The sequence below is a fragment of the Cucurbita maxima genome, unplaced genomic scaffold, assembly GCF_002738345.1.
Source record: "Cucurbita maxima cultivar Rimu unplaced genomic scaffold, Cmax_1.0 Cma_Scf00001, whole genome shotgun sequence".
NCBI classification, from domain to species: domain Eukaryota; kingdom Viridiplantae; phylum Streptophyta; class Magnoliopsida; order Cucurbitales; family Cucurbitaceae; genus Cucurbita; species Cucurbita maxima.
The window spans coordinates 9,490,967-9,504,008 of NW_019272017.1; the positions used below are offsets into that span (position 1 = coordinate 9,490,967).

At 40.3% G+C, this 13,042-nt stretch overlaps 2 protein-coding genes and 1 long non-coding RNA gene across 4 annotated transcripts in view; all 3 read left to right on the top strand.

The window, feature by feature from the left end:
- LOC111493399 overlaps window positions 1-13,042 on the top strand; it is a 631,558-nt gene that overhangs the window by 160,991 nt on the left and 457,525 nt on the right. The gene's annotated exons all lie outside the window — the stretch shown is intronic.
- LOC111492475 (tricalbin-3-like) lies at window positions 455-6,364 on the top strand. Its single transcript, XM_023141820.1, has 8 exons — window positions 455-1,488; window positions 2,478-2,719; window positions 2,962-2,980; window positions 3,810-4,015; window positions 4,183-4,292; window positions 4,400-4,498; window positions 5,412-5,883; window positions 5,965-6,364. The coding sequence occupies exons 1-8, from the start codon at window positions 704-706 to the stop codon at window positions 6,051-6,053; spliced, it is 2,022 nt and encodes a 673-aa protein (XP_022997588.1). The 5' UTR covers window positions 455-703; the 3' UTR covers window positions 6,054-6,364.
- On the top strand, window positions 7,502-12,009 carry LOC111492771 (peptide chain release factor 1). Its single transcript, XM_023142215.1, has 11 exons — window positions 7,502-7,950; window positions 8,216-8,322; window positions 9,661-9,759; window positions 10,126-10,309; window positions 10,449-10,497; window positions 10,573-10,651; window positions 10,775-10,849; window positions 10,935-11,012; window positions 11,135-11,293; window positions 11,389-11,484; window positions 11,574-12,009. Exons 1-11 carry the CDS (start codon window positions 7,797-7,799, stop codon window positions 11,769-11,771), a joined length of 1,278 nt encoding a protein of 425 aa, XP_022997983.1. The 5' UTR covers window positions 7,502-7,796; the 3' UTR covers window positions 11,772-12,009.

Sequence of the window (13,042 nt, forward strand, 5' to 3'; positions counted from 1 at the left end):
AGATATGTTTATGGGTACGAACCCACTTCCTGTATTGTGTTTAGATATGTTTATGGGTAGAGTTAGCTATGCAAGTGTGTGTAAACTTCTCTTTGACATACATGTTTTAAAATAAATTAGACGAACACGTTGTAATATATATTTACTAACAGTGAACTTGACTTTATATATGTATCTCTATAAAGCCTACGAAGGTGCTCCCATCTAAGTTACAACATTTCTTTTTATTATGCCTTCCTTAGGATTCTTATGGGATCACAAGAACTTTTTAATTGTCTTAAGAGGAATGACCGAACCTAAGTCTAGATCATAGTTCTAAGTCATATTATATTATTTTATTGTGAGTAGAGGAGACCATGACCGTAAATGATGCCGCGTCGGCTTCGTCCAGTCCACGTGGTATTTCCAAAAAATTTAGAAACCATTGCTATATTATCAATCTTCCATTTTCTGAGGCTTCCAATAATCCTGTCTGTTTTAGATTCTCCCGCTCCCCCGATTCTCTCCTCCCTTCTTCCCGGAATCCTGGATTTCTCTTCATCATATCTTCCCCTTTCCATCTATCATCCTCTACCCCCCTTGTTCTGCTACAAACTCCGCCGTCTTCTCCATTTCCACAGCCACCTCCGCCTTAATTTCCGCCGCCCAATCCATGTTGTTCCCATATGATTTCTCCTTTCCATCTTCCCTTCTCTGTATCTAAATGATTACGCACTCCACATCTCCGCCCTTTGATTCCTCGAATTCCTTCCCTCAACATTCCCCCTCTCACAACTTCATTACCGGAGCTCGCAACTCCCTTTCTACCGCCGCTTTCCTTCCCCGAAATCCCCGGCGAAAACGGTTCTTCCCTTCTTCTCTTTCTCCGGATGCCGCAACTCGCCACTTCAATCTACAATTTGCAACTCTCGCGAGGAGGGGCGCCAAATTTTTTGTAGTCAAGCGTACTACTAATGAGTTGGAGAGGGAAGAATTCTCCCAGGACTCTTCTGTGCAAGTGGGATCAAGTTTCACTGCTTTTCAGGAGGATCCTATTGTCGATAAGTTAAGGACCCAACTCGGTGTCATACACCCTATCCCTTCGCCACCCATTAATCGAAACATTGTTGCGTTGTTCGTCTTCTTTTTCTTCGTTGGAGTTGCCTTCGACAAATTATGGACACTTAGAAAGAGAAGTAAATCGAGAAATGAAGATGGGCGTCGTGGCACATGGCCGCAGGTGCCTACTAGTTTCTCGTCGTTTTTGGAGAAGGATTTACAAAGGAAGGAGTCGGTGGAGTGGGTGAATATGGTGTTGGGTAAATTATGGAAAGTTTATCGACCTGGCCTTGAGGATTGGCTTGTTGGATTGTTGCAACCTGTTATTGATAATTTGAAGAAACCGGATTATGTGGAGAGGGTGGAAATCAAGCAGTTTTCCTTGGGGGAAGAACCATTGTCTGTTAGGAATGTTGAGAGGCGAACATCCCGTCGAGCCAATGATTTGCAGTAAGTTATTTTGAACCTATCTTTCAAATTTTATATACTCTCTGGTGTGCAGATTGAACACCTTCCTGCGATGTTTACTGGCGATAGAGTTCCATGAATTTATTCAGTCATTATTGTTTTTACATTTAGTTTCTAAGTGGGGGCAGGGTGGGGGTGTATGACTAATCTCGAGGTGGGAGATTTCATATTGGTTGGAGAGGGAAACGAAACATTCTTTATAAGGGTGTGAAAATCTCTCCCTAGAAGACCCATTTTAAAAACCTCGAGAGGAAGCCTCCGAATGGGAAAGCCCAAAGAGGACAATATCGGCTAGCGGTGGTCTTGGGGCGTTACAAATGGTATTAGAGCTAGACACCAGGTAGTGTTCCAGCAAGGACGCTGGGCTCCTAAAGGAGGTGGACTATGAGATTCCACATCGATTAGAGAGGGGATCACGCCCTAAAGGGGGGTGGATTGTGAGATCTCACATCGGTTGAAGAGAGGAACGAAGCATTCTTTATAAGGGTGTGGAAACCTCTCCCTAGCCGACGCGTTTTAAAAACCTTAAGGGGAAAGCTCAAAGAGGACAATATCTGGTAGCAGTTGTCTTGGCCATTACTAATGGTATCAGAGCCAGACACCGGGCAGTGTGTTAGTGAGGACACTGGGCCCCAAAAGAAGGTGGATTGTGAGATCCCACATCGATTAGAGAGGGGAACAAGTGCCAACAAGGACGCTGGGTCCAAAAGGGGTGGATTATGAGATCCCACATCAGTTGAAGAGGAGAACAAAACATTCTTTATAAGGGTGTAAAACCTCTTCCTAGCAGACATGTTTTAAAAACTTTGAGGGGAAGTTCGAAGGGAAAAGCCCAAAGAGAACAATATTTGGTGGCAGTGGGTCCCACTTGAGCAATTACAGAGGCCACATGTCTAAGTAATTGAGCTATCGTTTCAGTTTTATTAGAACAACCGTATTACAATTGCTTTTCTTCATTCAATGTTCTTCAGGTACCAAATTGGTCTGCGCTATACTGGCGGTGCTCGTATGTTATTAATGCTTTCACTAAAATTTGGCATCATCCCCATTACTGTTCCAGTTGGTGTCCGAAATTTTGACATAGATGGTGAATTATGGGTCAAGTTGCGGCTTATTCCAACTGAACCTTGGGTAGGTGCCGTTTCATGGGCATTTGTTTCACTACCAAAGATCAAATTTGAGTTGTCACCGTTCCGCTTGTTCAATTTAATGGGTATGTTGTAGTTTCTTGACTTTGATTACCAATTACATTTCACTGCAAGGTAGTCATAGTGAGGTTTGAGAGGGGAAGCATGTTCTTCTTTAGTTTATCTTTATGGATTTAGTATGCATGCTTGTGGTGGTTCCATTCGTTTCTTGATGATAGTTTTCTTTGCTTTAAGTGTTTAAATTTGGATGCTGATGCACATTTCTCTGTCTTTCCATCTTTTTGCTGCACGCTTGGGACATCAACAGCCATTCCTGTTCTCTCCATGTAAGTTCATTAATCTTAACTGATGAATAGTTGCTCTATAACTTGATTAACTCAAGGAAGAAATGGAGTCGTTCCTTCATGGCTTAGCGTTGTTGACTGTTCTATGATATAATTTTATCTTCTTCACAATTTTGAAAGGAAAAAAGATTAATTCTATGCCAAAAAGTTTTGTAATGATATTCTATATCATATTTGTGCCGCTGAGTATTTTACTAGTTCAATCCATCAATTGTTCGTGCTATAACGAGACTCCAGATACCTTGAAAAATAGTACTTCGACTAGTAAAAAAGATTGCTATTATTGAAGCCTTTTGTTTTGAGGATCATATCATGAAGTAAAAGTTCTTTTGATCAGAACCTATAACGGTTCAAGCCCACCGCTAGCAGATATTGTCCGAAAGGAAAAGCCCAAAGCGGACAATATCTGCTAACGGTAGACTTGAGCTGTTCAAAATGATATCAGAGCCAGACAGACACCAAACGAGAGGATTGTGAGATCCCACGCTTGTTGGAGAGGAGAACTTTGCATTCCTTATACGGATGTGAAAACCTCTCCTTAGTGGACGCATTTGAAAACCGTGAGGCTGATGGTGATACGTAACAAGTCAAAGTGGACAATATCTGCTAGCAGTGGGCCTGGGCTATTATAGAACCAGTTTTCTGGTTGTCATCATTGTATGGTGGTAGTTCATGGCATAATTTTCTCATCACCATGGCATAATTTTCTCATATAGCTGATAACTCTTAACGGAGTGTTTTAGTCGTTTTTAGGCTTGTGTTTCTTCCATCTGTTTGTCCTCTGACATGTATGCGAATTATGTCTGCATAGGTTTTTGACGAAACTTCTCACAGAGGATTTACCTAAATTATTTGTACGTCCAAAGAAGATAGTTCTAGATTTCCAAAAAGGAAAAGCTGTTGGACCCGTCCCGGATGAGGTTAAATCGGGAGACATACAAGAAGGAAATAAAGGTTTTGTTGGGGAACTTTCAGTAACCCTCGTAGATGCTCGGAATCTTACTTACGTCTTTTATGGTATGCCATTTTATCTATATTGTCCTTTCTAAAAAACCATGCTTTGTAGTGCTTATCAACATTGTTGCGACACTGCTGTTCTGCTGTCAGAAACTTAGCATCTGATTAACTGTAGATAGTAACTATTATGGTTCTGTACGTTATTCATCAATCTTTGTTCTTCTCAGGAAAAACGGACCCATACGTGATTTTAAGCTTGGGCGATCAAATAATACGCAGCAAAAAGAACAGCCAAACCACTGTAATTGGATCACCCGGTGAGCCAATTTGGAATCAGGTGAAGATCATTTCTGATTTTACTTTTACTGGAGGATATGTTCCATCTTTGGTTATTTTCGGGTTCATTTGTGTACTCGCGTTAATTGGCATTGGGAATATTGGCAGGATTTCCATATGCTTGTTGCAAATCCTAGGAAACAGAAATTGTATATCCAAGTGAAAGACTCTCTTGGATTTGCAGATTTGACCATTGGTAATGCAGAGGTAACTTATCTTTCGTTGCAGTTAGTATAGTTAGATTTTGAAATATCTATGGTATTGCATTCAAGGGCAAGTTTAAAACTTGTGAAACTATGCGAGATTTCTTTATCCATCAACCATCAACCATTTACTGTCCGATCGTATCTTTATTTTTCTCTTCTAACTGTGCAAACTGGAACAGTCCAAGTCCACCGCTAGCAAATATTGTCTGCTTTGGCCCATTACGTACTACCGTCAGCCTCACGGTTTTAAAACGCCTCTTCCATGGAGAGGATCTAGCCCTACTCCGACTAGTGCCGCACTAGTCCAGTTTCTAGCTTTGATACCATTTGTAACAACCAAAACCCACCGCTAGCATGATGAGATTTTTTTTCAATGGAGTGTTACAAATGATATCAGAGTTAAACACCAGGCAGTGTGTCAGTGACCTCTACCTAACAGACACATTTAAAATCGTGAGGCTGACGACGATACGTAACGGGCCAAAACAGACAATCTTTACTTCGGCTGTTACACTAAAACTGCTGAACTATGTTCGTATTGCGTTCAGGGGTAGGTTTAAATTTATTTTTAATGATCAAAACTAGTTTAGTCAATTCAACAGTGGTTTAGCCTTATTTAAGTTTCTTCTATCAGTTGGGGTTGGGAATCATTAGCTCATTTCTCAACCTGAAGTTCTGAATAGATTTTGGTACTCTGCTCTTTAACAGAACTGCTACATAAGCTTGAGCATCTTGTATAACCAGCATTCTTGGTGATCATGTGAAAGTCTTATAGAATAGTATGTATGTTTTGCGTGGTTTTGGTAATCTTGTTAAAGATATCAATTTCTGAGCCCTGAGCAGCATCAGCTCTCTGGTAATGATATCATATATTGAACTCGATATGTTCTTACTTGTTCTTACAAAACATACAGGTTGATCTTGGTTCTCTTCAAGATACTGTACCAACGGACAGAATTGTTGTTTTGGGGGGAGGTTGGGGACTCTTTAGAAACAGGTCTTCTGGAGAAATACTAGTGAGATTGACATACAAAGCATACGTCGAGGATGAAGAGGACGACAAGGCTGCATTAGATGCCTTGGATACAGATATTTCGGATGACGAGTCATCTGATTCGGATGAACCTGATGAACCAAATGGTGCTTACGACGAGGGTGAAAACGATGCTGCGAAGGAAACTGATAAGGAATCATTTATGGACGTTCTAGCGGCATTGATTGTGAGCGAAGAATTTCAGGGTATAGTAGCATCGGACACATTGAATACGAAGCTTCAGAATGACGCCACCACTTCTTCTAGCATAGGGACAACGAGGTCGAGATCTCGTGATGTGGTTACTGATAACAAACCCGCAGTTTCTGGCGTTGGAGATAGAGGTTTAGCTGGTAATATTTTGTCTAGTTATTGATCATGCATATATTTTTGTTTGTATGATGGTGAAGTGTTCTAATATGTGTAAATGGCAGAATCAACGCTGTTTTGGCTTGCTGTGATCACGAGTATCTCGGTGCTCATTGCGATCAACATTGGTAGTTCGAGTTTCTTCAATCCATGAACTACTCGGACCCTTAAGCCATTTTGTATCATGTCATGAGCATAGAGCAAGCCACCTTGGCTGGCTGGAGTCGAGTATATCAATCACCCATACACATTGAATTGAACAATGAGAATCGATCAACTTAACTCCTGTTCGGTTCGTATATACGTCGCTATCGGAGGAGCAAGATTCTGTCGACGGCATACCAATTTTGGCTTTGTATTATAATAACAAATTTACATTCTTTTCAAGTTGTGCCTTGTAACTTCATTTGGCACCCATCATTTGTCCTCTCATAACCTGCAATATAAAAATAGAAATTACACACACCCTCTTAGCCTCACCTCGCGCATTGGCCAATTACCGATACAAACCCATCTTCTTGCCACTGCTTACTGCTCGTTTTTTTTTTTTTTTTTTTTTTTTTTTTTTTTTTTTTTTTTTTTTTTTTTTTTTTTTAAGCCTTTTAGAGTTCGTTTTTCAAGCTATATTTACTTAAACTCGAACAATTAGTGTTGCACTTTCTAAATAAGTGGTACTTCATAATCTCGGATTAAGCTATGTTTGTAGTAAGTATGGAAACATAATATAAGAAGTATGTCATACAAATTTAAATTTGAACTAAGTTGATTTGATGTATGAAAAAACATGTTTAACATTATAATATGCGTTTATCGAGAAATGAACGATAAAATTCTTTTTAGAGCATGTAATGCGTTAATTTGATGTATGTAAGAGCATACTAAACATTATGATGCATGTTTTTCGAGAAACACACAAATTGAGCTCCGAGCCGTGCAAAACTCAAAATCCATGTCTATGTCACTATGTTATGTCTCTATTTATGAATTTGTCATGCATGTGAGTTAGCGGTCATACAGGGATGCTTAGGGGTTTGCCAACTAATCTTTAATTGTAAACCTAACTCAATTATCAGGAGTTCAGATAACTATAGAACTGCCCTATGATGTCTTATGTTGTATGATTGTATTTTGTGGGGATTATTAGGAAGTTTGCTAGTTAGTTTCCTTAAGTGTAGGTCACAAGTGACAGGGGTCCTCAGTTACCGTTAAGAGTTGGTCGAATCTTAGAATGACTTATAAGATTGATACTGAGGTCGCACCTCAAGGGCTTATGATGTATAAAATGAGCAAATCAAGGATATAGATTAGAAAAAACATATACTTGGGGATGAACTCCCAAACTAGAATAAGATACCGAATGAACAGATTAAGATCAATAAAATTTAATAATAAAATGATCAACTTAACTCATGTTCGGTTATAAGTCGCTATCGGAGGAGCAACATTCTATCCCGCGAACCAATTTTGGCTCTGTATTATAATAACAATTTTGCAAAAATTTTCAACTTGAACGTTGTAACTTCATTTAAACACACTCTATTGGCCTCACCTGACCCATTGGCCAATTCCTGTTACTGCTCATTTTCAAATGCCAAGGCAAAAACGACCGGCGGGTACCGGGAGACAACCCAAGCAAGATTCCGGCGAATATCGGAGAATGGGAGGGTCCCACTCCCACCCACCGTTATCGGTCCACGCCACTAGGCTCCGGTTCGGTTGGGCCCAAAATCTAATGGTCTAACCACGCCCGATTTCAGACAGCCGGACCGGAGATCCTCATCGTTCATCTCTTTGCTCAAGTTTACCCTTCCGCCCTGTGCTCTAACATCGGACCTTCTGGTCTGCTGCATCCATCGCAACGCCCCCCCATACTACAGATTATATCTAGAAGAACACTATGAGAATCCATCGACCAACTGTGCGGCTTCTTGAACAAATCCGAACACTTGCCTTACATTGCCGCACGAATCCTGCGCAAATCTGTACAAATCCGTTGCTTCCGCCACCATCCGACCTTCTTTCTACTCCGTCTGTTCGTTTCTATTCCAAAGGTTCTTATCTTTCTTCCCTTTTTTCAATCCTTTTCTTTGTTTTCTTCGTTATCACGGCTTTGGCTCAGACACGGATTTATTGGGTTAGGTCTCTTCCACATTTTACATTGGATGCTGTGGATTACTTCTTCATTTGAATTATGAAATGTAGAATTGAGTTCTGTATTATTTATTGGCTATTACCTTTTGAATGAAATCTTTGTTTGTATCTTTCGATGCTTGGCCTCCTATAATCTGAACATCTCTTCAAACTTGTTTAAAATAGGCGAAGTACAAACGCAACAGCTATCAATGGAGCTTATCAAGATAATGGAACAAAGGTTGAGGGCCATTGAGCTCAGGAGCACTTTTCTTCTGAATATAATCAACCGGGTACCACTTATTCTCACTTTTTTATGCCCTCTCCTTTGCTGTACAGACATCACGCAGCTTCAGAATTTTGTTTAAGTTAACATATTAAAAGTTGTACAACAAATCGAATGAGATAAAATATGATCTTATGAAACTTCATAATATCCATATTCTACCTTAGCCTTCCCGCCTAGAAGCTGTAATTCTCACACATTTGGAAGATAAATAGGTTTGGAGATTAGACAGCAGTGACACATTCACAACCAATTCTTTCCTCCTTGACTAAAACATTATTGCTGAAGAGAAACAACCCTTTTACTATCGTATTCAATTTGGATAGACCCATATTTTGTAACGGCCCAAGCCCACCGCTAACAAATATTGTCTCTTTGAGCTTTTCCTTTCGGGTAGTTTCTTTCTCTTCCCCAACCAATGTAGGATCTCACAATCCACCCTTTCAGGGCCCAATATCCTCACTAGCACTCTTTCCATTCTTCAATCGATGTGGGATCCCCAATCCACCCCCTTACTAGCACACCGCCTTGTGTCCACCTTCCTTTGGGGCTCAGCCTCCTTGCTGGCACATCACCCGGTGTCTGGCTCGGATACCATTTGTAACGGTCCAAGCCCACCGCTAATAGATATTGTCCTCTTTGAGCTTTCCCTTTCGGGTTTCCTCTCAAGGTTTTTAAAACATGTCTGTTAGGGAGAGGTTTCCACCCCTTATAAAGGATGTTTTGTTCTCCTCTCCAACCGACGTGGGATGTCACATATTCTTTCTTTGGAAGCTTGCTCATAATGTTGCAATACCCATGACCTCTTACAGCAGCCTATGCCATATTCATCAATCTCGCTTCAATGCAAGAATGAAGCTGAATCTCAGTCACAAGACTTGCTTTCTCGCTCTTTGGAATGATATGCTCTCTTCCTTTGGTTGGTCACTGGCTTTACGACGTAATCTCAAGGGTTTCCTCTTATTCCTCTCCCAGAACACCCCTTCTGAAAGGAGAAGAAAACCCTTTAGATAAACATAATTAGAGCTTTCTTTTGGGCAATTTGGATTTAAAGGAATCATTGGCTTCTTTTCGAGAAAGAACCTTGCAGCTGGATTCTTCAGAAAATAGTTGTCTTAGCTATCTCGTAGTATAAATTTTCTTTCTTCTTAATTCTCGTAGTTATGTCTCTCTTTGTTCAGCAAATTTTTTCTTATCATAAAAGGAAAATAATCAAATAAATATAGAAAATTTTAGCTTTCCAACCCTTCCTACTCTTCCTTTTCTCCGGTATCCCTTTCTCTTATAATTACAGACCTTAAATGATGATTTAATTTTCTTTACTCATGGTGTTATTTGAACATAGCCAGAAGCCCCACCGTCCGAGTATGCAAAGGCTAACAAGGAGCTTAAGAAACTCAGAGATACGATGGATCTAATAAATGAGTTGAGGTCTAGACAGAAGGTATGAAATACATTCAACACAGTATCTTTATTTACAATATGAACTGCTTAAGATGTTATCTATGAAAAGGTTAAGAGATGACTGAATTATTTCCTTTCGGTGCAAAGACGACCTCTGTTCATGCTGTTCTTTCACAATCATCTACTAATTTGCTGTTTCTTTGACTTGGTTGTTCAAACTCCAAAATGTTCTGAATACAACTTGTGTGGGTGTTTTTGTTTTACAATGAGATTGTAGACGCCTATCGGAATTCTTGTAAGTGGACTGACTTGGAGGCATCCGCTTCCCCAATGAATGAAATGTGTGTTGTTGCCGTACTATTTACAGAAGGATATCAGAAATTTTTTACGACTGTTTTGGCTGTAGGAAATTAATGGTTTGAGAACGCTGATGGACGAATGCCCAGAGGATAAAGATATGCTTGATATGGCTACGGAGGAATTAAATCAGGCAGTTGAAGAAGAGAAAAGATTACAGCACTCATTGCTCACGTCGTTACTTCCTAGAGATGATGCTGATGAGAGGGGTTGCATCTTGGAGGTGAGAGCAGGTAGGTAATGGTGCATATTAGTGAACGTAGCCATTAATGAGGTTTTTTTTTTTTTTTTTTGTTGAGAATAGGAATTTTTCTGTTCTCTTTTTCTCCGTTTCCGATCTCGATAGTTATAACTAATAGAAAGTTTTACCAGGAACTGGTGGAGAAGAAGCTTCTTTGTTTGCCATGGATATATTCAAAATGTGAGTGACAGTTTGCATAGCATGCTTAGTATCACTGCTTAGTTCTCAAGAGTTATTTACTTCGGATCAAAATAGGTATGAGCGATACGCACAGAAGAAAGGTTGGAAGTTTGAGGTGGTTGACATAACAGAATCGGATCTTAAAGGATATAAGGTGAATTCATTAGCAAATTTTTTAGTTCAACAATGTATGGGGTAAAAGATTCGAACCTTTGACCTAGAGTATATGTTTAATTTCTTCGAAGATAAATACAGGATTTATCATCCTACTTTGTAGGAAGCGGTTGCTGCAATATCAGGAGCCGGTGTGTATGGGAAACTTAAATTTGAGAGTGGAATTCACCGAGTACAGGTCTTCTCTCAACATGCATATCAATAGCCTTTAGCATTTTTACCATTGTGAAATGATAATTGAAACCATTCTCTTCCTTGGGCAGCGAGTTCCTGTGACAGAGAAGTCTGGGCGTGTTCATACCAGTGCTGTTTCTGTAGCCATTCTCCCTCAAGCAGACGAGGTTCCAACCCTTCTCGCTTGACGCTTTGAAGCCACTTTCTTCCTAGAAAATTAATATCCATAGTAATTTAGGCAAGGGATTGATTCTAAGTTTGGTTGTGATATTGTTGAGGGAATGTGCAGGTAGATGTTGAGTTGAAGAACGAGGACCTGAGAATAGATACATTCAGATCAGGCGGTTCAGGAGGTCAGCATGCAAATACCACAAATAGTGCCGTTAGAGTGACTCACATTCCAACTGGGTTGACTGTGTCCATACAAGACGAGCGATCCCAACATATGGTAGGAACAGTTTCGTTTCTATTGCTTGTATGATTTTGATGGGGTATTTCTGTTTGGTTTAACTTGTTTGAGTGTGCTTTCTTTGGTTCAAACAGAACAAGGCAAAGGCGCTTAAAGTTATATGTGCAAAGCTATACGAAATTGAAAGACGCAGGATTCAGAGCAGTCGGTCAAAGCTTCGATCGGAACAGGTAATAAGAAAGAGATTGATGTATGATGTTTATGGTTACTGTGTTGAAAGAAAATACTAAAGGAAGTGAGTTTGGATTATAAAAAGCAGATTGGTAGCGGGGACAGATCGGAACGCATTCGCACATACAACTTCCCGCAAGGGCGGGTAACAGACCATCGGGTAGGCATTACAGAGCATGCCATTGAGGAGGTGATGCAGGGACAGAATCTGGATATGTTCGTGGACGCTCTGTTATTGCAGCAGGAAATGGATGCAATTGCATCCTTCACTTCCTCTTCTTCGTAGTGGCTGTGGTAGTGAAGAGGAGGAGCATTGCATCAAATAGGATCTGCCCACTTCGCATTAGATTCAGGTAACATAAGAAATGTGTTTCTTACAGAAGTACAATACAAGTAGAATGGGTGGGTTACAATACAACTTTAAAGGGATTAAATTTCATATATGTTACAATGATGAGTAGTATGTAGGAGTTCGTTTCTGTTCGATACAACATAATTGTAACAGTTCAGACCCACCGCTAGTAGATATTGTCCTCTTTGGATTTTCCCTTTCATAAAACATACTTTTCCAAAATTGAGAGTGTTACCATATGTAATAGTCTAAGCCCACCACTATCAGATATTGAGCTTTCCATGCCCACCACTATCAGATATTGAGCTTTCCATTTTAGGGGAGAAGCGTCCACCAGGGAGAGGTTTCCAAACCCTTAAAAGGAATGTTTTGTTCCTCTCTCTCCAACTGATGTGGGATCTCACAATCCACTCCTTGGGGGCTCAGCGTCTTCGCTAGCACACCACCCGATGTCTGGCTCTTATACCATTTGTAACCACCTAATCTCACCGCTAGCAGATATTATCCTCTTTGGGTTTTCCCTTTCAAGCTTCCTCTCAAGGTTTTAAAATGCGTTCACTAGAGAGAAGTTTTCCCACCTTTAAAAGGAACGCTTTGTTCCATCTCCAACCGATGTGAGATCACACAAGTCAATGAAATTTTTTTTCCTGATCCTGGAAAAGGCAGAATTTCGATGGAAGTTAAAACAAATAATAAAAGGCAAAGCAAAGGTAGAAGGGGATGGAATATGAGGGCAGCCAGGGAAGAGACAGTGCATGAGTAGAGGCACAACAGGAAAAGGATAAGGCAAAGGCTAGTTGATTTCAATCTGTTGAGGGCTCCATCCATGCTCTACCTGTTCCCTGCTGCCCTTATCCTCAATCCCCAAAACTGACAGATTCACACGGATGCCATGGCCATTACAGTACAGTGGTGGAGTGTGCTGGTCTGGTGTGTTTGTGAAGGATGCCACGGCCACCTGTATTCGACTGTTTTTGAAAATTATGTTTCTTTTGACGATTTCGATTCCCACAAGTCGCAAATCTCAATACTCTCTGGATTTCCACTTTTCACCAACAACTCCATTTCTCCACTCCGTTTTGCTTCTGTTTTCCACTCCTCACCCACATCTCTCCATTAAGCAAAAAACAATTATCCCACTTTTCCACTTTCAGTGTTACTCGTATAGTTTCTTAAAATGGATACAAAAATGAATTGGGTTATGG

Coding starts and splice junctions, on each gene's coding strand:
- LOC111492475 (XM_023141820.1), top strand. CDS start 704: ATGATTACGCACTCCACATCTCCGCCCTTTGATTCCTCGAATTCCTTC. Junction 4,293..4,399: donor GTGAGCCAATTTGGAATCAG/GTGAAGATCATT, acceptor GAATATTGGCAG/GATTTCCATATGCTTGTTGC. Junction 4,499..5,411: donor TGACCATTGGTAATGCAGAG/GTAACTTATCTT, acceptor CAAAACATACAG/GTTGATCTTGGTTCTCTTCA.
- LOC111492771 (XM_023142215.1), top strand. CDS start 7,797: ATGAGAATCCATCGACCAACTGTGCGGCTTCTTGAACAAATCCGAACA. Junction 7,951..8,215: donor TGTTCGTTTCTATTCCAAAG/GTTCTTATCTTT, acceptor TGTTTAAAATAG/GCGAAGTACAAACGCAACAG. Junction 10,652..10,774: donor CGGATCTTAAAGGATATAAG/GTGAATTCATTA, acceptor CCTACTTTGTAG/GAAGCGGTTGCTGCAATATC.